At 40.4% G+C, this 26,666-nt stretch overlaps 1 protein-coding gene across 8 annotated transcripts; it reads left to right on the plus strand.

The window, feature by feature from the left end:
• The first annotated feature begins 317 nt into the window (after positions 1–317).
• On the plus strand, positions 318–24,815 carry NAP1L1 (nucleosome assembly protein 1 like 1). 8 transcript variants are annotated; one of them, XM_083462500.1, is made up of 15 exons: positions 318–597; positions 9,310–9,348; positions 11,125–11,213; positions 11,832–11,934; positions 17,176–17,317; positions 17,520–17,600; positions 18,510–18,638; positions 19,596–19,667; positions 20,632–20,771; positions 22,630–22,775; positions 22,876–22,895; positions 23,255–23,377; positions 23,920–23,952; positions 24,092–24,142; positions 24,261–24,815. In XM_083462500.1, the coding sequence occupies exons 2-15, from the start codon at positions 9,332–9,334 to the stop codon at positions 24,294–24,296; spliced, it is 1,182 nt and encodes a 393-aa protein (XP_083318626.1). In that variant the 5' UTR covers positions 318–597; positions 9,310–9,331; the 3' UTR covers positions 24,297–24,815. The 8 variants fall into 8 exon arrangements, with proteins under 8 accessions (XP_083318626.1, XP_083318628.1, XP_083318630.1 ...); XM_083462502.1 differs by having other exon boundaries at positions 328–597; positions 18,513–18,638; XM_083462504.1 differs by having other exon boundaries at positions 460–597; positions 11,880–11,934; positions 18,513–18,638.
• Positions 24,816–26,666: the final 1,851 nt, after the last annotated feature.

Raw genomic sequence — 26,666 nt, forward strand, 5'->3', positions numbered from 1 at the left:
GGCCGTCACGCAGGGCCGGAGGGAACCACCCAAGGCGCGCCCCGAGCTCTCAGCTCTCCCTTTCCTTGCCAACTGCCCGTCAGCCCGGGCTCGCGGCGCTGCAATCCTTCCTCCCCTTTTCACTTCCTCCCCCCCACCCACCCCCAACTCCACGCACACGCTCCACACACCCAAGCGCGCTCGCGCTCTGTTGTTTGTCCCAGGGAACCCGGGACCACGTGGCCTTGCCTGTGGCGTGCCCAAGGCCTGGCTCGCGCCCGGGCCGAGGTGGTTGGCTGGGACTTTAGTTGGCGGGCTGATTGGCGGGCGAGAGAGAGAGAAAGAGGCGAGAGGAAAGAAGAGCCCGTTGCTTGTCACTAAGCAGCAAGGCTCGCCGTTCCAAGGCGCGCGCACGCACGGGGTTGCCTGGAGACAGGGGCGCGCGGGAAGAGGAAGGGGAGGGGAAGGACACAGAGGAGGAGGAGGAGGAGGGGGGATGTTACGTGGTGACGTTAATTCTATATGAGCGCGAGCGGCGGGAGCTCGGGTCTTTTTACCGCCAGCCGCGCGGCGCTTCTCCCTCGCTCCTGAGTCACTGCGAGACCCGGCCTCGCGCAGGTAGGTAAGCGGGGCGCGTGGGCTCGGAGGGTGGGGGCCGCCTGTTACAATAGGAGGCGGTTGGTGGCGGGGGAGGGAGGGGGAGCCTCTGCCCTGGCAGGAGGGGATCTCGCGCTCTGCTCTCAGGCGGAGGGAGGGAGGGAGGGAGGGGGAGAAAATAGGGAGGGAGCAGAGGCGGCCCCCTTCTCTGGCGGCCCCTCCGCAGGCGGGGTACGTTCCCCCACCGTGGCCGTTCTCGATGGGGCGGCGTGGGGGGCAGTACGTGCGGGGAAAGGCCAGCCCGCCCGCCCGCCCGTCTTCGCTTCTCCCTCGGGGCGAGGCTGCGGTCAAGCGGGCCGCCCCGGCTTGGCCTAGTCTGGCCGGCTGAGCCACAGGCGAGCACGTGGGGACGAGACGGGGCTCTGGCTGGGCGGCCTCCGCCTCCCCTCCCGCCCGCCCGCCCGCCTCGGGCATGTTGAGGAGAAAGGAGCCGCGGCGCTGTGGTGCCGAAACGTAAATAAGCCTCGGGGCGACTGTGGCGGGTTGGGAGGGCGGAGGGAAGCGGAGGGCCCGATGGGGAAGGGGAGGCACCGCGCCTGGGCAGGGCTTGGAGGGGGGGCGCTTGTGGCGGGAAGGTTGAGAGTCCCTCCACGTTTCCTCCTCCTGTTCGGAGGAGAGGCGAGACCGGCCAGAGCAGCTCCGGGAGGGCTGGTTGCTGCTCGAGGAAAGGCTCCCCCCCGGCGGAGCCTGGCCGGACTGGGTTCGCCAGGTAGTAAACAACCGCTGGCCTCGGTTTCCCGCATTTTGTGTGCCCTCCTTGTCGCTCTTGGAGATTGAAAGGCTGCAGGGTGAGTGTGTGTGAATAAAAATGGGCGTTTTGCTCTTTTTGAGGTGTCAACTAAGTGTAACAAATAATCGGCCGTTTCTGGCTCGGGGGGTAGTTGTGCTGCCTTTAAAATATTCCAAACGTCCTTTATTAGGTGTTTTTTTAAAAGGTGCCACAAAACCCGAGGTTTTCTTTTTATTTGGTTAGTTTACAGTCGCCTGGGTGGGTTGCACTGAAGGCGAGAGGGCACGCGGAATGACGCTGGGCGGAGGCAGGGAGGCTTACGGTCTTGAAGGTACTGCCCACTGCCGCCTTGGTTTTCAACTGGCAGATGGATCATCGCACGTGGGTTGCGTCTGATCCAAGGTGGGTCTCTTCTTGAAGCGGTGGATTACGGGTGCGGAGAGACGTGCCATGTAAAATATTAAAAGAAGGGTCCGTGTTGTGGGTTAGGTTAAAAGTGGGTCTGAAAAGGCAGCAAAAGACGGATTTGTCTCTGTAATGATAGGCTAGCTAAGTGGAAAAGCTTGTTGTGGAACGAAGACCTTCAAGACATGGCTGTTTTCTGTAGTCTTTGTTTAACATCCAGCAACAGCCTGTAGATGGTCAGATAAGTGCTGAGAAGGCCTGACACTCAGCTGGAGTTGGTGGCTTTTCTTAAATTGTAAATACCAAGCAAAGCAGGCTTTAAAATTGGCTTGGATTCCAAACAGTGGGTTTCAAGGTTCGTATTTACCTTGAAGATCTCATTGAACAATAGATGTTGAGTTTTTCACAAACAGGGATTTTAAAGATCAAAAGTGACCCTTCTAGGCTCCATGTTGTGTGTCTGATCTAATATTAAATTTTGTGTATGGACGCTAATGTCAATTTTTGTGGCCTTAGTATATTTGCTACAGCAGTATAGGCAGTGTAAAAACATGCTATAGATTTGTTGGTAACTTCAAGCAAGTCACCAGTCTCTGCTTCAGTTACTCTTCTGTAAGTTGGGAATTTTAAGGTATTTGAGGGTGGATTTGCAGAATTGTAAAGCACTTTGTTCCCCGTGTTATTCAGATATTCATAGCAGGCAGTGATAAAACATTCAGAATAACAAAGTCTCAGTTTAATCAGTTTAATAGATTCCCATTGTGTATGTTTTAATAGAGGTCTAAAGCTGGAATTCTTTTAGCAGTTAATTAGGAGCAAGCCCTGGTGAACTTGGCGGGACTTACTTCTGAGTAGACATATATAGGATTGTGCTGTTAGTGAATGCATTGTGGCTTAATTCCACATAGGTGTGTTTAGGATTAACCATGCTTGGCTTGCATATCTCATAAGGCTCGAAATTGAAAGGGGTATACAATTGATATTACGTACCACTGTGTAGTTCAAATAAGAATTGCAGAAGTGACCCTTCACTTGTTCCTGTGCTTCAGGATTTAATAAAGTATGATTTAATAAAGTAAATAAAAAAACATTCACACTTAAGATGGAGGAGAGTTGCTCTTCAGGACTAGGTAAAGGGATTATGTTTAAAGTGATGGTGGTTACACTGGGTATTTCTTAGGCCCCTCAAGATGGTGAAATGTGTATTTCAACAATGCTATGTGAGTTGAAATTTGTTTGAGATTGATAGTCCTATGTAAGTGCTGTGCCCATAAGTAAGAGCAGTGGTGTAGTGTGGGGGGTGCAGGGGGGCCGGCTGCACCGGGCGCAACATCTGGGGGGGTGCTCGCACTCGCAGCTCTCTGCCCCTAGGGCAGAGGGGGAGCAAATTACTTGCCTTGCCCTGGGTGCTGACAACCCACGCTACACCACTGAGTAAGAGGTATCTTAATATGGCGTGGAAGATCCCTGTTTCCCTTCCCCTGTGACAGTGCATGCACAGATGCTGTGTGTCTAGGTGCAAAGGCCCTGTATGATTTTTATCTTGTTCAGCTGTTTGCATTCCTTAACCTATGGGTGAGGGGAGCTGAACAGGATTATTGGAGTTCTGCACAGACCTCCATTTTCTGTGTTCCCGTGCATGTGTGCCATGAGGATGCAGGACACTTGTGCATGGGGGGGGGGATCCCTGCATGTGCTTGTGGTCTGCTTTGAGGTTTCTATCTTAACATTGTCTTGGAAGGTTACAAATGGCACCATGCATGTACCTTTAAATGAATGACAATCCTAGTTTACCTTAGTACAGTGACTTCACCAGACTCATAGCATCAACAAAAGTGATGCTTAATGAAACTTGTGTATCAGGGTCAATGCGTGGAAGTTAGACTGCATTTTGGAATTATAGTACAGGAATGTAATAATCTTATCCAGCCCAGTAGAGAAAAGAAGAAGAGGAGTTTGGATTTGATATCCCGCTTTATCACTACCCAAAGGAGCCTCAAAGCGGCTAACATTCTCCTTTCCCTTCCTCCCCCACAACAAACACTCTGTGAGGTGATTGGGGCTGAGAGACTTCAGAGAAGTGTGACTAGCCCAAGGTCACCCAGCAGCTGCATGTGGAGGAGCGTTGACACGAACCCGGTTCACCAGATTATGAGTCTACCGCTCTTAACCACCACACCGCACTGGCTCTAGTGCATCCCTATCTACTATAAAACTTATTAATATGGGTAAAAATTGTTGAAAGAAGGTGACACTAGGTAGACTAGCAGCAAACTATGCATAATGTTGACAGAGAGAACTGGCCAAACATTGAGACCAAAATACAGCCACACCTGCTATGATGCTGTTCTTTCTGCCTTTAGTTCATATGACTCTTCTATGTCCGAACTCTTTTATTTGTTCTTTAGCAGTTCTTTTTTGTTGACAAAGTAACTCCAGGTCTCTTTTTACTATCCTGAAAGCAGCACTTTTTACACTTCGATGACTAGTGTATGTATTTCTGCTAGTCTTTTTAACATACTGGTAGCACAGTACAATGTCACAGCTTGTTCTATTCACCAGTAAGGTCCCCTGATATGATTTTGTTTTCATAGTTCAATTAAGTATAAAATTATTTCCCTTACAACTAAATCCTTCTCTATTGATTATATTGGCAGGAATTCTCTTTTTATGTTGTAAGGATGGTGTGAGCTGTAACCAAAACGTTTGGGGAAAATCTCAGAAAACAAGTAAGGAGGGGGCACTTAGATGCCTTTGTCTTTCAGTTCCCTTGAATACCAGGAAGGGAATATAATGTGTGAAAGTTTGAGGTGGAGGAATTAGTTGCATACCTCTCCTCAAAACAAACAAACAAAAAAAAACTCTACCTGAAGCGTCTGTAACCCGAGGTATGACTGTAGTTCTTAACAGGGGTAGCAAACATAGTAGTTGTCAGATATATGGACTGCAACTTGTAACTTTCCCAGTTAGGATTGAACAACAGACTTGTTTGAATCTCACACTGAATCAGACTGATTTGTGCTGAATCTGGATAGGGTCAAGGCAGCTATAGAACATGTCAGGTAGACCCAAATTGATTTGTAGTGATATGTGCTGATCTGGAGCTCAAAACAGTCTCTCAAAACTCCAGATAGACTGTCTCCAAAGTTGTGCAATTATTGCAACATCATTTAAGGAGAACATTCAGATGAGGTAGGAGTGGAACTGGAGCAGGACATTGTTCATTAAGGGTCAGAATCTCATCCACCATTGTCACTTAGGAGTTCTGACTCTTAGAAGTAGTTTGGTGGCATTTATGTTCTTTTTCCTGCACAGTACTCTACCTGTCCTTCGGCTTATTCGTTTTCCATTGTTTCTTGATCAATCCCAGTTCCATACCTACACAATAACATAAACATATTTGTCTTTGTCTTAGCTACTTAAGCAGTGTCACACGCCCCTCCCATTTGGACCCTAGTTTTTTAAGGTTAGGTTTGCATTTTATTTACATCGGTGTTCTGTTTTCTGTGTCTCTTTATTTGTGCTTTTGTTTTGGTAAGTCTTGTAAGTACATTGTGTGCAGTCGGTGCACAAGGAGCACGCATATAGTATAATAACGCATACATCAGCATTTTAAATATTTTTCAAAAAAGCAAACTTCAAAGATGGGTAGCACAAAACCCCTAGAGCTACTAGTCTTACATTTGGCAGGGTTAATCTCCTTTTGAGCAGCTATTCTATCTCCAGATTTCATTCACCTAGGTGAAAAAACAAAGTTATGGTCATTTTGATTTCCTGGTGCAAGTGAATTGAAATACAGTGGTACCTTGGGTTATGAACTGTCCTGCTTATGAATGCTTCGGGTTACGAACTCCGCAAACTCGGAAGTAGGTGTTCTGGGTTGCGAACTTTGCCCCTGGATACGAATGTAATCCGCTTCCGGGGCCTATGTAGGGAATGTACACCTTGGGTTAAGAATGGACTTCTGGAATGAATTAAGTTCGTAACCCGAGGTACCACTGTACAAGTGTTGGATTTTAGGTAGTGTAGTATATGAGCTGTGTATTTTGTGGGGCATTCACTGAAATAATTTTCTGTGTGAGAAACTGTCATCTTAAAGGGTGTAATGGCAGTAATAAAGTTTGGATCATTACTGATTTTTTTTTTTAATAGGACCTGTTTGTTACATCATAGAAATATTAATTTTCAGGGTGTTTTATCTTGAGGACTGCATACTATTTCTATTTTTCAATAATACATATTTTAGTTGCTCACAGTACTGATGGTTTTTATTTTCACTTTATTGATGTATTTTCTATTTACTAACTGGGAATATTAGTCTTGTTCATGCTAGAGTACAGCAGCATACAAATCTTATCTCTGGCATATTGTAGTAATTTTCAGTATTTTTTTCATAAGTATATCCAAGTACTGTACTATTTTATACATAAACTAGATATGAATCTAGTAGCATCAGCATGCTTGTAAATTGACTTCTGCTCATTCAGGTGGGACTTACCCGTCCTTTTGGTCCCCTGCAGACCCAATGTCCCCCCAAAACCTGCTCTGGATGTTGGGTGACCCTCAAGAGCTGATGGGAGGATAGTAGGGGACTGTAGAAGGAGACCATCTTAACATGTACATAAAATATTTCGGAAAAATTATTCCAAATATTTTAAAGTCTCTTTTAGGAAATACATTTTATCCCCCACCCCTATAGTTTCAGAAACTAATATTTCTATACCATTTAATGTTTAGATGTGTTCTTTAGTACATTTCTGTTGACATACCATCTTAGCAAATTGTCCTGTCAAATATGTACGTGTTTACTTTAAAAAGAGAAATTCATATGAAAAGAGTAGATAGAATTGGCATTTGAAGCAACTTTGGATCTGGCGATCCTTTGTGTTTAGCCAAATATGCTGTCTTGCATTCAGCTTCATTTTCATTTCTTAAGCTGCCTTTAGACTTCAAACCATAAGGTATATAACAATACTTTTTCTCCCTCTCTGCCCAAGAACATCTCAGATAAGATTTGCTTCAAAGCTAAAGAGAAGGTACCATGCTTATGTTAATTATCCTTTTCTAGCAGGTTGAAGCTAACAGAGCAATGACAAAGTATGAATGTCATTGTTTGACTTTTGTTTGAAATACATTAACTTCTGCAGATTGCTTTCTAAAGAATAAACTTGTACCAGGAATAGTTTTATAGAAGGCCATCCAACTACAATGTTTTCACTAAGTAAGACAGCTACTGTCACAAACTTGAAATTTACTCCCCATCCAGCCAAGAGTTCAAAGAGGAAACGTACAGTCCAGTTGAAGGCTGTGAGGAGAATTTCAAGGGAGGGGAAAATCAATGTTATGTCTTCCTTTACCCCAAGTCTTTGCAGACTTGACTCTTGAGCAGATTGATTTTACCCCCAAGAAAAATCTAGCCATGGTTTTGCACTTTTAAAAGCTTATGTATATGTCATGGTCTTTATTTATTTATTTATTTTAAATGGACATCCTGCATGCATGAAATATGCAGGAAGTGACAGGGCTCATGCCTAACCCAACATTTTGTTAGCAAGTATTCATATTCTGACATTTCAGGATGAAACGGGCTGTTCATTTGGCTGAGAACCTGCTTCTGTTGTATTACATCTTTTTTCACTTATTCCATTAATATAGAAGTGCTTTTGTAACTTAATTCCTCATATCAATATTTTAGTTGTCCTCCAAGTTTAACTTAAGTGTATTTAACTGTGCTTAAGAAATGAGAGTTTGAACTTTGGGTTTGGTCTTTATAAGCAGCTGTTCTGATCATCATTGGTAAATCCTGATGACACTACCAAGCAAGGCTTCAGAGTGAGCCCTGGCATTGTCAGCATGTCTTGCTACTTTGTGCCAGCAACTCTGGCAAGGCAGAAAACTGTTCTGGAATCTCAGTTGAAGGTCTCTTGAATATCACTGCTGCTTCTGTCCTAGTGCTGGGGTGAAAATACTTGATAGAAAATTCTGATAGAGAATTCCAATGAGAGATTAAATGACTTACTCTGCAGTGCAGAAGGAATGAATGATGGAGAAACAGTAGTTCTGGAAGATTCGTGGGTATTAGGGTTTTTGATGCGGGGCAGAATCATTTATTGAATACCACACTTCTGCCACATCCTGTAGAATTCTATCAATTCTAATTTATCTGCACAGTTGGAATAAATTTCAGGAACCAAAATGCTTTTTCTGTGCAGCTTGAGCAGGAGCAGTGAACAACGTTAGTTAAATGTTGTAGTTTACTCCACCCCATTGCCCTGCTTACAGTTGTGAAGAATATCCCTACATTATGAATGGTCCATGTCACCATTCATTAAGGGGGAAAAAAGGTTATGCTGAGCATTGGAGTCCTGAAGTCAGCAATGTGCTGGGAGATTGGAACTTTTCCTTTTATCAGTGTGTTGCTTGTCTGCAAGGTGCTTTGAAGTCCAACTTCAGGACCTCAAAGCACCAAATTTCAAATCACCTGACATAGTTTTTGACACCACTTATTTTGGTCCACGGACCCAGAATGTTTCCACACTATTGCTGTAAGAAAGCATTTTATCAAGTTGTAGATGGAAATTGCTGACAGCCACTTCCTTAACAATACATTTTTCTTTTGCCAGCATAGTCACAGGGATCCTGCAGTTACATCCATGCGGTTCACACCTGAATTTCTTAGAGTCACCATAGTTTTTCTCATGCTGATAATGCACAATGCTGCAGTTTATCCCCAAAATGTATATATCATGAGATGTGAGAAGGAACACCCTAAGATTATGAAATTAAAATAGTATTTACACATAGTATTTAAAGTTGTACTTCCAGATAACATGAAATACTGCCATATAAAAGGTTTTGTATCATGCAGAAGCCTTCAAATCTTGTATCTTCATCTGCTGAATCTTAGGCCTGTGACACTAGGTACAGGATTATTTCATATGAGTATGAAAGGATGTGACCAAATAGGTGATATGGGTGAGAGGGGTTCGTGAAAAGAAGGAAATGGACATCAGAGAAGGAATTGAAATGGGACATGCCTCACATAGCCAAAAACGGCTGGAAATTGGAGACCTTAAAATAAATGGTGGCTGGTTGAGTGATCAGCCCTGGTGAGACCACTATGTTAAGTCTTCCATGCAGAAGCCTTTTAAGTGGTCTCCCATCTGATGGCTGCAGTGGAAGAATTTGCCTTAAATTGTACTGTCTCTTGGCTGACAAATAGTCCTGTAATTCAGAATGTGCACAAACCTAGCAATGCTAAAACCTATTGTATATGATTTTGGGGTGGGAGTACAAAGTTTAGACACATTGCACTCAGTAGTAATGTCATACAATCATTAGCTTTTTCAAGCAGTCTCCGACGTTAGTTGTAATGTTAGAATACAAAATGATTGACAGTATGACAAAACTTCAGACTGAATATGTTTCCCAAAGGCATTATAAAAGGGTCCTATCCTGTTTTATTATTTTATTGTTCTGTTTATTTTATTGTTTAAGCTGCAATTTAATGTAAAATAATGTTTTCTGTTCTTTTCTAGGGGTTTTCTGAGGTCTGGGAAAATGGCAGACATTGACAAGTAAGCATGCTAAATTTTGGCTAATGTGGCGTTCTATCTTTAAAAGGTTCTATTGTGTGAAATCTGCAATTGTGTTCTTTCTTACAAGGGCATATATAGTTAGTAGCAAACAATGTTCTAGGTCTTCCAGTTGTTAATATAAATTTGTAAATTTATAGGCAATACGTTTTAATCCTAGACTTAGTTCATATAGTTAGCCAAAGCCCAGCAGTGTTTATGTTGGGAGGAGCAAATACCGCTTATTTTGACCATGCACATGATATAACGTGTTCTTCCCACTCAATTTTGTGTGTGTATCAGGCCTGCATGTAAGGGCTCTCTTGGTGCTTTTCCCATATCAAATGTTATTGCACATTTATGCAAAGTGTATACTGTATTCATAGTAAACTTTACTTGGGACTTAGGGACATATTCAGCAGGTTCGACTGAGTATTAGCAATTTAATTGTACGTATGGATCCTGGTCGCTTAAAGCAGTGTTTCCCAACCTTGGGCCTCCAGCTGTTTTTGGACTACAACTCCCATCATCCCTAGCTAGCAAGACCAGTGGTCAGGGATGATGGGAATTGTAGTTCAAAAACAGCTGGAGGCCCAAGGTTGGGAAACACTGGCTTAAAGGGTTGGCAATAATTATAAACCACATACATGGACTCAGAAAGAGGTGTGTACTGGTCATTTCTTATGTAGCTATTTGCAAGCAGGCTTGTGGTTTACCCAATAGACGTACATATCAGGTGCAAACTAGAGAACATTGCATGCCTTCAGTCCTGTCACAGTGAGGACAGGGTGTTTTCTCTTCAGTTAGGATAATAGTGTTAAATCAGAAAGACAGTGTTGTCTTACCTCCTCCTGAAAATGTCAGTTACAGTTGCTTTTGATGCTAAAGGCAAGGTAGTGCAGAGTTGGGGAAAGATGCAAGTAGAAACATTTATGCAAGGAAAGTAGAACATCAATTAATTTTCAGTATGTCCATGTAGAACATGGGTTGCAAGTTGTGAATACAAATTTTACTTCATCCCCTCCCTCAATAAAGTTAAAAAATCAAACAGTCAGCTTGTAGAAGTCTGATTCTAATAATCATTTATCAGTCTTGGAGGGTCTTATCAAACCTTTGTTCTGTTGCCTACCAGTTAAGCTGTGCTGTGGCGCTCAGTCCAGAAGTATTAGTGTGGCTTATTATCAGGATGTGACCATTACAGAGTATAGTTATGCTCAATCTCCTGATGCCAAAGGGTTTGACAAGTTATATCCTTCCTTCTACTTGTGATGGATCTCTGGTGCTTTGCACTGCACCTAACACCTTCCAATAACATACGTGCAATTGCAAACTATCCAAAGGTTCTCTGTATAGCTGGAGTAAGTGTGCATCTCTCCTCTTCCTCCAGTGATAATTGCTTTTTAAATCAAACTGGAGGGAAAGTTAGGATATTGCAGATGAGAGGAAATCATTGGCTATATCTGTCACGCACAGTGCCTCTTATGGATCATGAATATACACCTTAATTAGAACAGTGTTTGTCTCTGATTATACTGGCTTTTTGCATGTTGCATGTGCTTTTGCAATGAGAGCCTTAAAAAGCTCAAGTCCCTGCCAACTTAGAGATAACATATGGGATGTGCATTAGAGAAATGGTTTGAAAGACACTAGCTTCTGGGCATTTTCTGAACTTTAATATGCTAGATTAAATCTGAATTGGTAACTTGCTAGATGTACTTTCATACTAATTTTTTTGGGTTAAAGAGAATCAAATTCCTGTTTTGACTTGGAATTTAATAGCAAAGAACAGGCTGAGCTGGACCAGCAAGATATGGAAGATGTTGAAGAGGTAGAAGAGGAAGAAACTGGAGAGGATGCTAACAGTAAAGGTAAGGGGAAAATGAGCCCAGGCAAAGGTTTTCTTCTGTAGGCATAATGGAAGAAGTGCTTTTCTTGGCTCAGTCTGATACCTGCTGGTTAAATATTCACCTTCAGCAGATCTTGCCATTCAGAGGAAAAACAAATTGATTGTTTAGTGCAATGCTTACCTTAAATGCTTTAGGCAAAATTGTCCTTGTATTAAATGCTAGTGTGATTTTTGTTTCCCATCTCATAATCTAACTTTTCCTGTACATGCTTACTTGGAGGCAAGTATTGCTGCCCAAGTAGTGTGTATAGGATTGCTGTCTTTATAAACATGGATATTTAGCATTTAATTTTGCGACTCTTGAGGTGTGTGTTAGACCTTATGTATCCTAATTATATGTGCTACCTCTTGCTTACTTAACATGGGAGGCAGACATTTAAAAATAGTTATCCTTCTGCTATTACATTAGATCTGTTCAGGCAGGTTTCTTTTGACGCTTGACTTCTAGACAATAAGTAATGCAAAATCTTGACATTTTATGTTCTATCATTTGGTAAAATCTGAATTGCAAGCACTGGGCTAAAATTTCATAATGGGGGAGTATAATAGTGTTTTTTAAAACTTCTTTTGTTTTGTTAAGCACGCCAGCTGACTGTACAAATGATGCAGAATCCTCAAATTCTTGCAGCCCTTCAGGAAAGACTTGACGGTCTGGTTGGAACACCTACAGGATATATAGAGAGGTAGAGTGTTCTGCAGTTACATATATTAATTCCTCTTTGTTCTTACCTCTTTAATAGATAAAATTGTTTGCATTATGCTAAATGGTCATTGTTCTGCAATATTAAGTACAGAAGTATGACCTACAGTTTAGAAATAGTGATGTTGGAAGGTAGTCTAAAATCAGGACATAACAATCTGCTTGAGAGAGTAATAGTGACTGCTGCTTCAGAAAACTTAAGTAATTAAGGCTGCAGTTACACACACACACACACACACACACACACACACACTACTTGAGAATAAGTATAACTGAACTCAGTTGAGCATGGAAACAATTTCACTTTTAGTACTGAAGATCAGAATGTGGTTGCTGAACCACATATCTGTTTTGTGGGTGTTGTATGTTTGAGCAGTCTATACAGGTATTTCATTTTTGAGACATATACAGAGTTTGTTTCCTTTGAAATTTGCAGAGCATATGTGTGCTCTCCATATTGCACATTCTGCCTCTCTTGAATAACTTCTGATTTATCTCAGGTTACACTGACTCCTTGTCAGTAATAAAATGATAAAATTTTCTTGGTATGCATTTTGTAAGAGTGGGATGGAAGATTGAAACCGATTGACCATACTGCTGAAAATTCACAACTCATGTACTATTTCAGGCTTCAGGTATAAAAGTGAATGTTGTTCCAGTGTAATAGGCCCCAAGTCCACTGCTTTCCACACAATGGAGAGCCACAGGTTTTTGGTAGGTAGGTAGTACAAGTAGTAACAATCCTCACAGCTGTAAGGGCAGTGATCTCCATCACTATCATTTTGTGGGCTACTTCAGAAAAGTATTAATGACACTACCTTCAGATCATCTGCAAGATTGGACTGATGGATGCTGGGTAGAATATACTGCTTTTAGATTGGAAGAAGGAAACAAGTTTCAAATGATATGTCCTTTAGATAAATCCAAAATGTGAGAATTACTTTTGAAAAAGGAAAAAGCAGGTATGCATTTGAATAGAGCTTCAATAAAGAAAGTTTCTCACTTTTTGGGAAGACATCTGTACAAGTGTTGTCCCCAAGAAGGACCTGCAATTTTTTCTCTCCCCTTCCCTTCCCTTTCTTTTCCTTTTCCTTTTTACATGCAAATGTCTATAATGATTCCCTGATAACTGTTTTTCTGAATAAAAAATGTAATGGGAAGCTGCAATTTTGACCACAGAATGAGGCATGTCTGGTTTGTTACCTCCAGGCTTTTTCTGTTCCAAAAAGCCTCTTAGCTGTCCCATCCTGAGGTGCCACATAAGCATTTTACTTCTATGCAAGCGTAGAAGTGGAATTCTGTAGGAAGGAAGCAACTGGGCAATCAGTTTGGAGCAGAAATGGCAAGCAAGGAAAAGGTCAAGCACCCTAGAGCTGCTGCTCTGACTAAAAAGGCCCCACACCATCTAATCGCTGGCCACAATTGATCTCACATCTGCTATGAACTTGCTTTCTTTTCTCTCGTAGCATATTTAAGTAACCTGCAAGGTCCTTGATCCAAGATCAGCAAGTCCTTACTGAGTTTCATGCTGTGCTTTCACTGAGATACTATACCTTTTTGAGTTTTCAAAAAGCCAGCTCTTCATCACTTCAAGTACAGTAGCTCATCCCTAAAACTTATATAGCATGTCAACTAAAGCATTTGAAGCAAAATAAATTAACAGGAGTACTGTGTTTGAGCTTTGTCTAATGCTTGCACGTTTGCTTGATCTTAAAATGTTTTGTAGATGTCTTTTGCATTTCATACTTGATATTGCCTCTGAATATGAACTAGAAGGACAGGTTTTGACTACTTATCTATAGAATATGCAATGTATTCCTTGCCTAAATTGATTCAAGAGAAGCTACTCTCTGTTACACAAACTGACAGATGGAGAATTGGGAGCCCTTATTTATTACTTTAACTTTTACTCCTTTGTCAATTTTTAGCTTGATCTAGTGCACTGAAATATAGTCTCCCATATAAAGCTAAATAAATATTGCTCAGCTATGTCATTTCCTGATTGTAAGTAGTCAGCCACTGTCCCCTGGCCAGCTGATATAACTGGCTGGTGCCCCATAATCCCTGACCATTTACCATACTGGCTAGGACTGGTGATAGCTGTAGTCGAAGCATCTGAGGGCACAGTGTTAACTACCCTTAGGCTGGCCCAACTGCTACTCAGTTATTGAGGCACCCACCTGTCAATCACTTGTTGTCATTAAGCCATCAGGTGACAGCATAAAATGGGCTCGCTATCAGCATTTTATTAGCTTATTGGCACTGTGAACCCCATTTAGTCCATTTACAGGCAGTGTTTGGATTCAAACCATGTCTGGAGACAGAACATTTCCCCCCACTGCAAACCTGTCTGTAAAGAGTCTGCAGAGGACAAATGCCACTTACCTTTGATTTGTAACAGCTTACTCATGCAACTAGGGGCTCTTGGTGGGTGTGCAAAAATGCAAAGGAACAAGAAGTTCTCTGTGTCATTATTTGTTGGTCTCTGTTTTTTCAACCCAACATAAAGAAATTTTACTGAAGCCAAACAAAAACTGGTATCTCATTAAAAAATTGTGGGGAAACACAGCTTCTGCTTTTAATACTCTTTACAAATATTTAAATGTTTTTCTCTTGACCATAAACTAAAGGTAACAAATACTGTGACCTCCAGGTGTTGTATGGCTGCAAATCATGTCTGATGAAAGTTAAAGTCCAGCAAAATATGGATGCTCCCCCTCCCTAAACCCATCCTATGACCAGCTGTGAGTTGCTGCTTTGGAATCCCTGTTGTAAAAAAGGCTCTTCAGTAGTTTAATTACTCCACAGTGCCTCAGAAGCAAAAATGATTGGTATTGGATTTCTGGAAAAAGAGTTTCGCATACACATTTAGATAAAAAATGCCCATCAATAGAGTCCTATTTTTGTATGATTTAATATGGAGCGGTTATTAAGAACCTGATTTCTTGTTATGTAAAGAGGAATTGTTGTATTTCCTCCTTTTTGTGTGTGTTTACTAATTCCCCCTGCTTTTGTGATTGACCAGTATAGGCCACATTAGCCCAAACAGAGTAGGCAGCAAAGTTACCCAATTTTGAAAAAAGACACAGTAGAGTGTCCCATTGATTGCAGCAGGGTATATCGCCATGTGGTATTTTTTTTGAGTGTTGCTGTACTTAAGAAGCATTCACTTGGGGTTCTCTCCCCCCCCCCCAAGGTTTCTGGAAGAATATTGCTTACCCCTTTTTAAAATTGCCTTTACAGTAAACCTGGGTCTCACTTCTGTACCTTGTAAAATTGCTTTTTATGTGTTGCAATCTTTTTCTCTTTTCTGGTTTTGGTCGTGTTTCAGAACATTTTCACATTACCAAAAATAGGATATGAATAACTGAAAGCAAGGACAATATTCAAACGCTAGGTTATATATGGTGATCAAATTTAGAAATAATTACTAGAATTTCAATTTCATAGACTTCTGAGCCAAATAATTGCCTATCTAAAATTCTCCACCCATTGACCACCTTGTCTCGGTAAGAACCGGAGCCCTCTCCTGAATGCCCAGTGTTGGGTATCCAGGAAGGTGGGTAGTGGCCTGAATCTGAAAGAAGGCACATGTCCACTCACATTCATTACTGAAATGAAGTCATCTGAATGTGTTTCTGTAAGAAGCTGTAGTTTTGGCCTCTATATTGAAATATGCAGCTTTCATACTATATATCAACTTGGTGTGAACAGATACAACAATATAAAATTAACCTTGAATTTTACTGGCTTGCAGCTTTATAAGGTTTTGCTTACAAATTCTACCTGAAAGGTGTCATCATGCTATTTATTACAAAGCATACCTAATACTGACATAGCTTGTAATGTAAAGCAGTTGTGTGCTGGTGTATCAGTCCTAGGGATCATGTAACAGATTGTTTTTATCTAACTTTGGCTACAGTAAACTCTATATAAATAAATTACTAGATAGAGCTTTGAATTTGGAGCTTTTGCTTACTAACTGTCCTTAAGTCCACCCAAGACTAACTTAAAATATGAAAATGGGGGGTTGGGTTGAGAAAAAAGTAGGTGTATAATGTTAATATTTTGAATGAAATATCAGTGCAGGAACTTCTATCACTATTGTTGCATATGTGTGTGTGTGTGCATGTATGTATAGATGTTCTTTTTAAACAAGTCTCATCTATTCAAGAAATGGCAAGTTTTGCCCTAAGCATTGGTGCTGCAGGGTTTAAGCAATTGGCTATTGGACACGCTTGGTGAGACAGCAGTGTTGGGGAAGTTAAGGAACTTAACATGCTGTATGCTGTACTTCTCCCGTGTCTTCTGCTTGTATATGATGAAGTGCCAGAGGCATGCTTAAGTCTTGACTGGTGATCTTTGGAAAGTTGACATGTGCAAAGCACACCTGAAGTTGCTTAAACAGTGTAAGGCTAGGGGGCATGATGAGTCGGGTAAAGGTGGCCCAGGCTGGACTCTCTTAAATTGTTATCCTTGTCACAAATTAAAATTACCAGCTCAGAATACTGTAATAGATCTTTGTTGTCTGTGCCTAGTTGTTGCCAGAATTCACCTTTACTTCAGTATGTGCTGAATTATTAAAGAAAACAATGGGTTCTTAGAATCCAGAGAATTCCAAAATTCTCTCAATGTTCAGCGCTCAGTCGAATCCTTTATCCTAAAATCAGCTGACCTGAACAGCAATTTTAATGTGTTTACTCAACTTTTCAGTTGTTAGTGTCATGTCACTTTAACTTTTGAACTGCATGGAGTGCACCTAATATACTACTTGCAAAGAAGTCACAGATAGTTGTTTAATCTGTCTTTTCAGGTGCTAAATTAAGTTATTTAAAAAGTTAGTTTCTAAAACATATATATATACACCTTGAATTCTGAAATTTCAGTTGATAATTGATATTAAGAATTGTGTTCAAATTGAACAATATTTTCCACAAAGAAATATGGTCTGAAACACTTAAGGAATTTCCTGGGAGGGGCGATTATGGGGTTTATCTTGTTCTATATGTAAGTGATTCAGAATTGATATTGTTTATATTAATATCCATAAAACCTTCAAAAATAAAAATCACTCTTGTGTTAATATCACAATTTTGCTCTGCTGTTGCTCTTGGAAATAAAAGTTAACAGCATAATCCAACCTGTTTAAAGGAAACTTTATTAGGAGAATGAATCCACATGATTGTCATTGATGTAACAATGCAGTATTATTTTCCTCCCTCAGCTTGCCTAAAGTAGTTAAGAGACGTGTAAATGCACTCAAGAATCTTCAAGTTAAATGTGCACAGATAGAAGCAAAGTTCTATGAAGAAGTTCATGAATTGGAAAGGAAATATGCTGCTCTTTATCAGCCCTTGTTTGACAAGGTACTCTTTATACTTTTACCTCTAGGGATGAGAGTTTAATTGTGCAGAGTCAAATGGGACCAAATTCCCACTGGTTCAGTAATTCTGTAACCTTTTATTTGCAATAATAATAATAATAATAATACTTGTTTGTTGCTTTTGTTGGGTATTGGGTCAAACTAAATTCTGGTAACCTGAATAAACAAACAATTTACTCTTCCAGAGGAGTGAAATCATCAATGCAGTTTATGAACCTACTGAAGAAGAATGTGAATGGAAAACAGATGTTGAAGAAGAAATTTCAGTGAGTACTTAAATATGATTGTGGCTGGGATTAATTGTGTATTCGTGCTTTACAAGTTTGAAATACTGTAGACTTATTCTAGTAGTAAATGCAGACAAATCATTCAATTTATAACTAACCTTGATGGCTAGTAAACATTTTGATCGGGTTGTTTTGTATTGGATTGATATAGCAGCCCACCAATAAACATTTCCTGTGTGTCTTACAACAATTAAACACAGTGACCCCGTTCTCATGTGGCTCTAAGATAAGACATGGCTTAGTGCAAACATGTGGATTTCCAAAGAGCAGATTGCAGCTGCTGCACTCTTCCCTGGTCCTCCTGCTGCCAAGAGGTCTGAAACACTTTGTTTGCTATGTGAACCAGGATTCATGGTTTGCCTCCTCCAGAGAAACCATGTCCTTGCAACCAAATTTTGTTTGGGGGTTTATAGCTCATGGTTTGTCTGGGATGAGACAAACAAAGAGCCTCGGTTCAGACAGCACATCGTACCATGGCTTACCTCACACCAGTACAGTAGCAGAAGGACCAGTGGAGAGTGCGTTCACACTAAGCCATGGTTAGGCTTACTATATGCATACTGAACCAATATATAAAAAAGTGATTTAAACAAGACAGCCAAAAATCTTCCTGTACAGATGCAGCATAAAAACAGCATAAAACATTTTACAACTCATATTTAAAAGAATTAAAATGTTCTGGTATCCTATGTGTGCCTTGAGAGGTTCTGTGTAGCTTTAAATAGTAAGATGCCTGTCTTACATAAATATTGAAATATACAGCCACTAATCTGATAGTATTTGACTGAAGGTTTTCCTGTTTGTTGTGGTTACTAGTATAACACTAGATTTCTTGGTTAGTGTGCAGCACTCAAATTTTAGAAAGAGTAACTTCTTAATTTTAACAAGGAGGAAATGAAAGAGAAAGCCAAGCTTGAAGAAGAGAAAAAAGATGAAGAAAAAGATGACCCTAAAGGAATTCCTGAATTTTGGCTGACTGTGTTCAAGAATGTTGACTTACTCAGTGATATGGTTCAGGTAAAAGAATGACTTTTAATTTCTTGCAATTTTGCTGGTAAGCTAAGTGTTGCATCCAGTGTTGTCTTGCTTAGAGTAGACCCACTGAGAATTATGGGCGTGACTTTCCCAGGTTCACTGATTTAAGTGGGTCCACTTAGAGTAGAATTTAGTTCGAGACTTTAAGGAGCCTGGTTTTTTCCTGGAATTCAGCTTTCGTTTCTAGTAATCCAGTAATCCATTTTTTCTGAGAAACATTCAGAAAGAATAGATCATTTGTCTTTATGAACTCAAAATTCTACACCATAAGAACATGACATAGTTGTCTTAGATCTACAGTGGAATCTCGTCCAATATTTTGTTCCTAAGTGTTTCAGCAGTGCCTTTTGGGAAACCCACAAGTTAGGGGGTGATGGGTGCAGCTATTTAAAGTTGGTCCCCAGTATCTCATATTTGATGGCATACTGCCTCAACATGGATGACCCAGTTAATTTCATGGACATCAAGTGCTAATCTAAAAGCTTTTTAAACTAGTGGTCCTGGTTACATGCTGTGGCAGTGAATTCCTCTTAAGTTTCTGAACTTTCTACCACCTACATTGAATGTTATTCAGCTGTCATTGCTCTCACATGAGTCTACATTAGAAGCTGTCATAAGGGCTGAAAGTAACATGTCATACAACAAACACTCTGATTCTTGAAAAGCTGGATACCTCACTCAATATCACATTCCACATTTGAATCAAATTGCAAAGTACATACAGCCCTGGGCATGTGGTATGCTTTTTCATTTCTCAGAAACTTGTGTTTTATGAGAGTACTTGTTCGATGGTTGCCACTACCTGGAGAACTAGCTTTGATTGAAATAGGGATTTACGAATCAAATGCTCACCCCAGATTATTTGTATTTGCTTCCTTTTGCTATGTTACACTGCTTTTTCTTCTTGTAGCTACATGATAATTGTCATGTTTTTTGTAGGAACATGATGAACCAATTCTGAAACACTTGAAAGATATTAAAGTGAAGTTTTCAGAGGCTGGGCAGCCTATGGTAAGTTCTTGATGAGAGTACATTGAATATTGAGATACATAAACTCTGCTTCTGTTCAGTACCGTACAGTAATCAACTGTAACACTTGAAAATTTTGCAATCTATTCTACCCTTGTAGGAGTCATAAACTTTATGGTCCACATGACTTGTTAGCTGAAAATTAGGGTTGAGTTACATACGTAGGATTTTGATACTTAATCATGCAAAGACTTATCTCTGATTTGCGGCTGAATGTGTGGACTGGCTCCATTTGAAAAGGATATATTATGAATATGGATATGTGAAGATTCCCTAAGAACTTTATAAAGATCTGTGTTTCCAGTTGGGCATTGCTAAATGAGAGCTTTACTGAAAATGGGATCCCACCAGTGTAAGTTCCCTGAAAAAATGGGGAACACAAATGAATGCCATGCAGAAAATGAAATGTACTTTTACGTGTTTGTTTTGCAAAATTGAAGTATAACAGTTTGGTTATACTTTTGAAGTATAACAAAACATTGTGTAGACCTGCTTTCCCCACTTGATACCCTCCTGATGTTTTAGACTCCAACTCCTAACCCAGCCAACTCCCTGCTGTCTGAGACTGATGGAAGTTACAGTCACAGAATCATAGAGTTGGAAGGAACCCTGAAAATTCTCTAGTCCGGCCCCCTGTAGTTCAGGAATATGCAGCCGTCCCTTACGGGGACTGAACCTGCAACCTTGGCATTATCAGCACCACACTCTGACCAACTGAGCCATTCAGCTGATGTGTCCAAAACATCTGGAGGACATTGAAGGTGTAGAAGGCTGCTCTATCCAATGTATCCATTTGAGCAAGAAATAGAACTTAAGCAGCACTGTTTGCTCCTTCATTGTACTAAAGTAATTCCATTGTTTTGACATATTGGATAGCTGACCTGCGGTGCTTAATGATGCATTACTCACTTCTTTCTAACACAGTCTTTCTATATTTTTTAAAAAGACTTTCACATTAGAGTTCCACTTTGAACCCAATGAATATTTCACAAATGACGTGGTGACAAAAACATACAGAATGAGGTCAGAACCTGATGATTCTGATCCTTTCTCCTTCGATGGACCAGAAATTATGGGTTGCACAGGGTAAGTGTGATGTTCTCTTAAAATAAGTGGTTGACAGTCTTCCATAACATGAGACTGGCCCAGTTTGCATGTAATTCTAAGCCAAACTCTTTGCAGGCGCCTCAAAAGGGGATAGCAGCCCAGTCATTTAGCGACTATGCTGAGCCAAGCTGTGGTTTTGCTTAGCATCCTGTTCAAATTCACATTCATAGTTTAGCTCTCTCCAGGCAAACCAAGAGCTATAACCAAAGTTTACCTGCTTGGTTTACCGGCACGTCTGCAAATGAGGACAAAATCTGTAATATATTGTAAGAATATGTACAAGTAAACTATGACAATCCAGTAAATTAAAAAAGTGAGGCAAAGAAAAACAAAGAGTAACATAAATTCCACTAATAGCAGCTGCTATTAAGTTCTCAAGTAAAAGAAGAGTTTTTTTAGCTGTCAACCTAAAGGCTAGCAAGTAGGTGCCTGGCAAATAAACAGAGTTTTAATAGGCAATGTTCTATCACATGAAAAGAACTTTCACTTGTTGTTACCCACCTTGCCCCTGAAGGTGGGGGCACCCAAACCAGGGCCTCTGTTGAAGTCAGTATGGGTGTTTATGAATGTGTGCCTGCTTACTTCACAATGTAAATTTGCTTTAGTACAATAGATCATATTTTAATGGACACAAAATGTTTTAACTTGTGAGTGATATACCCCTTACTGTAAAGAGAGAGAGATAAGATAGATATAAATTATATGTGCATGCTCTACACCCAGCAATCGCAGTGCAGAAAATTACAAACATTTAAACCTGATACAAACCATTTAAATTCACAGATATTTCCTGACTCTTACTCATGACCAAAGTCCAGCCCATATTTAAGGCATTGCAATATTCACTATTACATTTTAATTTGCAATTTTATCTCTCCTAACCTCTAGGAACATTAATGCCTTGCCTATATGCTGAATTCCTTGTGTAATATGCATGCTGGAAAGGTTGCTGGGGGTTTAGCTTGAGATTGCTCACTTTTTGATTTAGGGCCTTGTGCGTTGCTTTGAAGTCAGGTTCTTCTGATCCTGGTATTTGAACCAGAGTTATGAACCTAGTTTCTGGTAGTTGAATGGTGCTTGTTATCCTGCCTGTGCATGATCATCACGAGTGCCTAGATACTAATCCACCCAGCTTTGTCTTGCCAGCCTAAAGACAAAGTAACTTGTATTGCAACATGTTCAAAGGAAGTTACTTAAAAACATCTGGATGTTCCAAGATGGTTACTTTAAAACATCCAGACCTTCTCTGCATAGGCAGAGGAATTCCCCACCCCCACCCCCAGCATGTTCAGCATTACTTGAAGTAATTAGTGGCAGAGTTTCAAAGTGATGGTAACACCTTTGATACTACAGTGCTGCCTACAATACACTTGAGAGGCTTTATGGAGAAGATTCAAATAGGGGGTTTAAGGGCAAGGACAGCCTATTGGAGGACTGAATGTCCTGGAACAAGAGAGACCCTGCAGCCTTTCAGCTTAGATGTATTGCAGGTGGGATATGTGTTGAAATACTGTATGATGAGAGAACTCATTTTCAAACTACGTATTTTGCGGTTTTATGACCCCTCCCCCTGTGAACCGCCCTGAGACCTGCAGGTATAGGGCGGTATATAAATTCAATAAATATTAATACTGTTAAGAGGGAAAGAAAAATGTAATTGATTCATTTAATTCAGGTGTTACTTTCTTCCTCATACTAGACGGCTCTGGGAAAAATAGCATGAGAACAGGCCTGACACTGGCTTGTTATTCAATTGGACTCCAACCCAACAAGTACTTAACTAGCTGAAATACTTACATAAGGATATCATTGATTTATTAATTTAATTTTCTCATAGGTGCCAAATAGATTGGAAAAAGGGAAAAAATGTTACTTTGAAAACTATCAAAAAGAAGCAGAAGCACAAGGGGCGTGGAACAGTTAGAACAGTGACGAAAACAGTTTCCAACGATTCTTTCTTCAATTTTTTCAGTCCTCCTGAAGGTAAATGGTTTCTGATGTTTTTTTTATTACAGTAAAATCTGAATATTGTGGATTTTTAAATATAAGTATAATCCTATATCTTACTACTTTTCCTTTGCAGTTCCTGAAAGTGGAGACTTGGTAAGTCCCTCTAGTTTAATTTCCTAATAAATATAACTTGGAGAATATTTAAGATAAAAGCAGTAGCAAGAGATAAATTTTAGGCTTCTTCAAGATAATTTGAAGTGATTTAAGCAGTATTTCAAGTTTTCAAACCCAAATTAAATGTGTTATTTTTTGTGACTGAAATTGAGAATTCAGCACTCAGTCAGGGCACAAATAAAGATTTTTTTTTTTTTTGAGATAATGAATTAATTTTGCAATCTGTTATAAATAATCGGGGAGAATATGGCTTTAGACAAATTTTGTGTCATAGAATGGTATCATTTCCCCCCCTAAATGCAAAGTCCTAAAGCTTTGAATTCCTATTACCTGTACAGGATGATGATGCTGAAGCAATTCTGGCAGCTGATTTTGAAATCGGTCACTTTCTACGGGAGCGCATAGTTCCACGATCAGTATTGTATTTCACAGGAGAAGCCATTGAGGATGATGATGATGATGTAAGTGGTGCTTGTTTTCAGCTGTGCCAAAATTACTTTGGAACAGTAGCTGTACCCCAGGGCTTAAACGGAGCTATAACTTACCACACAGACTTCATTAATTATAATAGAATTAGACATAGATGAAAGTGCATGTTACATTACGGTGCTAGATTGTACGGTTACATATAGGGCTGAATTTCAGGCTGGGTGCTTTATGTTCTTCATGCAAGAGCTTGTTTTTAGAACACGTAAAGTACGAATTGGGATACAATCAGAATGAGTTTCCCCCCTAAGCAGGCGCAATAATTAGATGTCAAAGCAATTTGGGTTTAGAGTGCAGATTTTGTTTTCATGCTAAGGTTTAAGTGTATGTAGAATTGTGGCATTAATTGGGTTTTTGCTAAAAGTTCCCATGCTTTGCAAAGTGCTCCTGTGCAATGTAAATTAACATTGTATGTCTGGAAATAACTGCAACTCAAAAACTCTAATTTGCAGAGTAATGTCCTTAAAGTATTACTGTCCTCTTATCTTAATTTTTGTCTCCCTCCTTCTCCCCCCAGTATGACGAAGAGGGTGAGGAGGCCGATGATGAGGTGAGTTTCATGGTGGCTTAACTGGTTTCAGTAGTTAAAACGTAGCACAAAGGTGCTTACGAATCCTGGAATGTCAGACTCTCAGCTTTGCTCTTTATGACGTCAAGTGCGCATTCAATGTATGTCCTGTATATTTCAGGAAGGGGAAGAAGAAGCGGATGAGGAAAATGATCCAGATTATGACCCCAAGGTCAGTAATTGATGCATATGACCTTTGTAAATCATTTCCCTCCAATAAAGTTATCAAAGTCCTGTAGCACAGCTGTGGTCTTCACACTGATATGTTGGTGTGTTTTTTCTTCCAACAGAAGGATCAAAACCCAGCAGAATGCAAGCAGCAGTGAAACTGTGTATGTGGCCTTGAGGATTATCTGCACTGTAATAGCCTAAACACAACTATTAGTTACTTACAGCCTTATGTTTTGTATCTTGGTAGAATTAAGTAAACAATTTGTTAAAACAAACTGACAGAACCAGTTTAAAATGTAGGTTCCTTGTACCTAGCATTTTAATAGTACTTTTCTGCCAAAATGTAGAATGCAGTAAATCCCTAAAGCATGAATAGTTAATTCATTGCTATATATAGTTTGGTTCTTGTGAAGTCTGTTGTCATGTAGCTATTAGACTGCAGCTGTGAAGATACCAGAACTGTTGACGGAGACCAGTCTTTGCCTCCTTTCCTGAAGAACCAACCAAATCTGTCAATTTCCATCAAGACCACATTGGACGTTCATAACTGTCTGCTTGTTTATGCTCTAGGTTTTTGTATTTTGTGATGGTGACCTACAGGAAAAAAAAAACTAGAGACATCATATTAAGGTTGTTTACCACTGGGGTGTGAATAAACCTAGTATTTTCAGAAATTAGTTGTGTGCCTGTGTACATTTAAAAAAAGAAAAAAAAATCTTACAAGCATATCACTAGGATGTTTTTGCTGAACAGGACCAGCCCCCGAGGGTTATGTGCACAAGCACCATTGAAATGCCTTCAGGGTTGTACTCCTGCACAGGTTTGTTTCAGTAGGCTTGCATAAACTATCTCAAAGGACTTTTGCACTACAACTGTAGCACTTTCCTGCCTAGAAACTTTGAAGCTCCAGTAATAATATAACTTTTTAACTGCCTTATCCCCTTAAAAGTAGGACAGGAGAACCTCTGACCATCCATGTTTTTGGACTCCTATCCCAACCAGCATGATCAGTGGTCAAGAATGATGGGAATCGCAGTTGAACATCTGGAAGGCTATAGGTTCCCCATTCCCAGTTTGTTCAAATAAGGTTATAGGATTAGGTACTTCTTTGACATGTTTCACAGAGGCTGGGCGTCTTCAATTACTGCTTTAAGATGGTCTTTACTTGTAGCTGATTTGAGATTCATCCTATCTCCAGTGTGCTCCAGACAACAAAAAAGAATAAATTTTGTATGCCCAGTTTTGAGTTAAGCTGGTGATTGTCTGACAAACTTCTCAGCTGTAAACTACTAACTACTTTATCAGAACATCCACCTGGAAGTTTAGCCAATTTAGGTATGCCATTTGCTTTTTCCTTCACTACTTCCTTATATTCCATCTGGATATGCGTTGGGGAGAAGTAAACTATCACAACCCAAAGAAATAAACTTTCAGTCAGCTTGAAACTTTCCCAACTTTACAATTTGTCCAGGACTACTACTTTTTTTAGAAGTAGTGTGTCAAAACTATTCAGACTCAGGATAATTGGGCAAACTCAGAGATGCAGAGTTTTGGTGAATGCTCTGAGGCTATTGATGCCCCACTTTCTATTGTAATTCTAGTGCCACCTGAAAAGATGCTTCTGAAAGATGGAAAAACACTTTTGCCTGGCACCTGATAAAGCATGAGGAACCACAGTCAGGAGAAACTGAATAGGCATCCTAAGCCTTACAACAGAATTCTTTCTGCAAAACAAGGATATATTTAGCCAGGGCCAGCCCACCTATGAGGCAAGATGAAGCAACTGCTTCAGGCAGCAGGGTCCACAGGGGCAGCAGATCCTGATATTGAACTTTCTCTCGTCCCTTCTCCCCCACCCCACCTTCCTGATGTAGATCTTTACTCACCCCTTCTTCACCGGCAGGGAGGGAGCCACCATTTTGCAGTTTGCTTCAGGTGCCAAAATGTCTTGGGCCAGCCCTGTCTTTAGTACATGGCAGGGTTTTTCACACCAATACCACAATTGCCGGAACAAGTTATATTTCACCACTTAAGGAACAAATGTATTTTCATACTACATACATATATTAACCCCCCACTGCTGAATATATATCGTTTCCTGTTTATTGGGAGGCCTACTCTTAATACAAGAATTCCAGAAATAGACCTTGGGCTCCCAAGAAGAAATGCAGCATAAAGAACAGTGGGTGCAGGAGCCAAACTCTTAAAAGCAAGAAAACCCCAACAAAAAGCTCCCAACTATATATTGCCCTTCGTTGGTGGGGGGGGGGGGAGTATGTGTGAAGCAAACAAGCATGGGGGGCGGGGATTCCGCAAAGGCTCTGTACAGTTTGTGTGTGGAAAAGATTGAAACATTGCTTATTCAAAGGCAGTAGCTTCACTGTTTAGATGAGTTTTAGATTCTTATTAGAGAGCATATTGATCCTGTGTCAAAGCAGATTCAGTGGAAGAAACGAGTCTCAGAACCTGCAGCTTCCTTAGAAATGCTACCTCTTTTAGAGGAGGGTGGGAGGTGCCTTCTGTTA

Source organism: Podarcis liolepis (assembly GCF_965112155.1).
Source record: "Podarcis liolepis genome assembly, chromosome: 10".
NCBI classification, from domain to species: Eukaryota; Metazoa; Chordata; class Lepidosauria; order Squamata; family Lacertidae; genus Podarcis; species Podarcis liolepis.

Excerpts from the sequence above, each read along its gene's own strand:
- NAP1L1 (XM_083462497.1), top strand. The coding sequence starts at position 1,049 with ATGTTGAGGAGAAAGGAGCCGCGGCGCTGTGGTGCCGAAAC. Across the intron at positions 1,090-9,309 it reads CGGCGCTGTGGTGCCGAAAC|GGGTTTTCTGAGGTCTGGGA; the intron begins GTAAATAAGCCT and ends GTTCTTTTCTAG. Across the intron at positions 18,639-19,595 it reads TACTCAGTGATATGGTTCAG|GAACATGATGAACCAATTCT; the intron begins GTAAAAGAATGA and ends TGTTTTTTGTAG.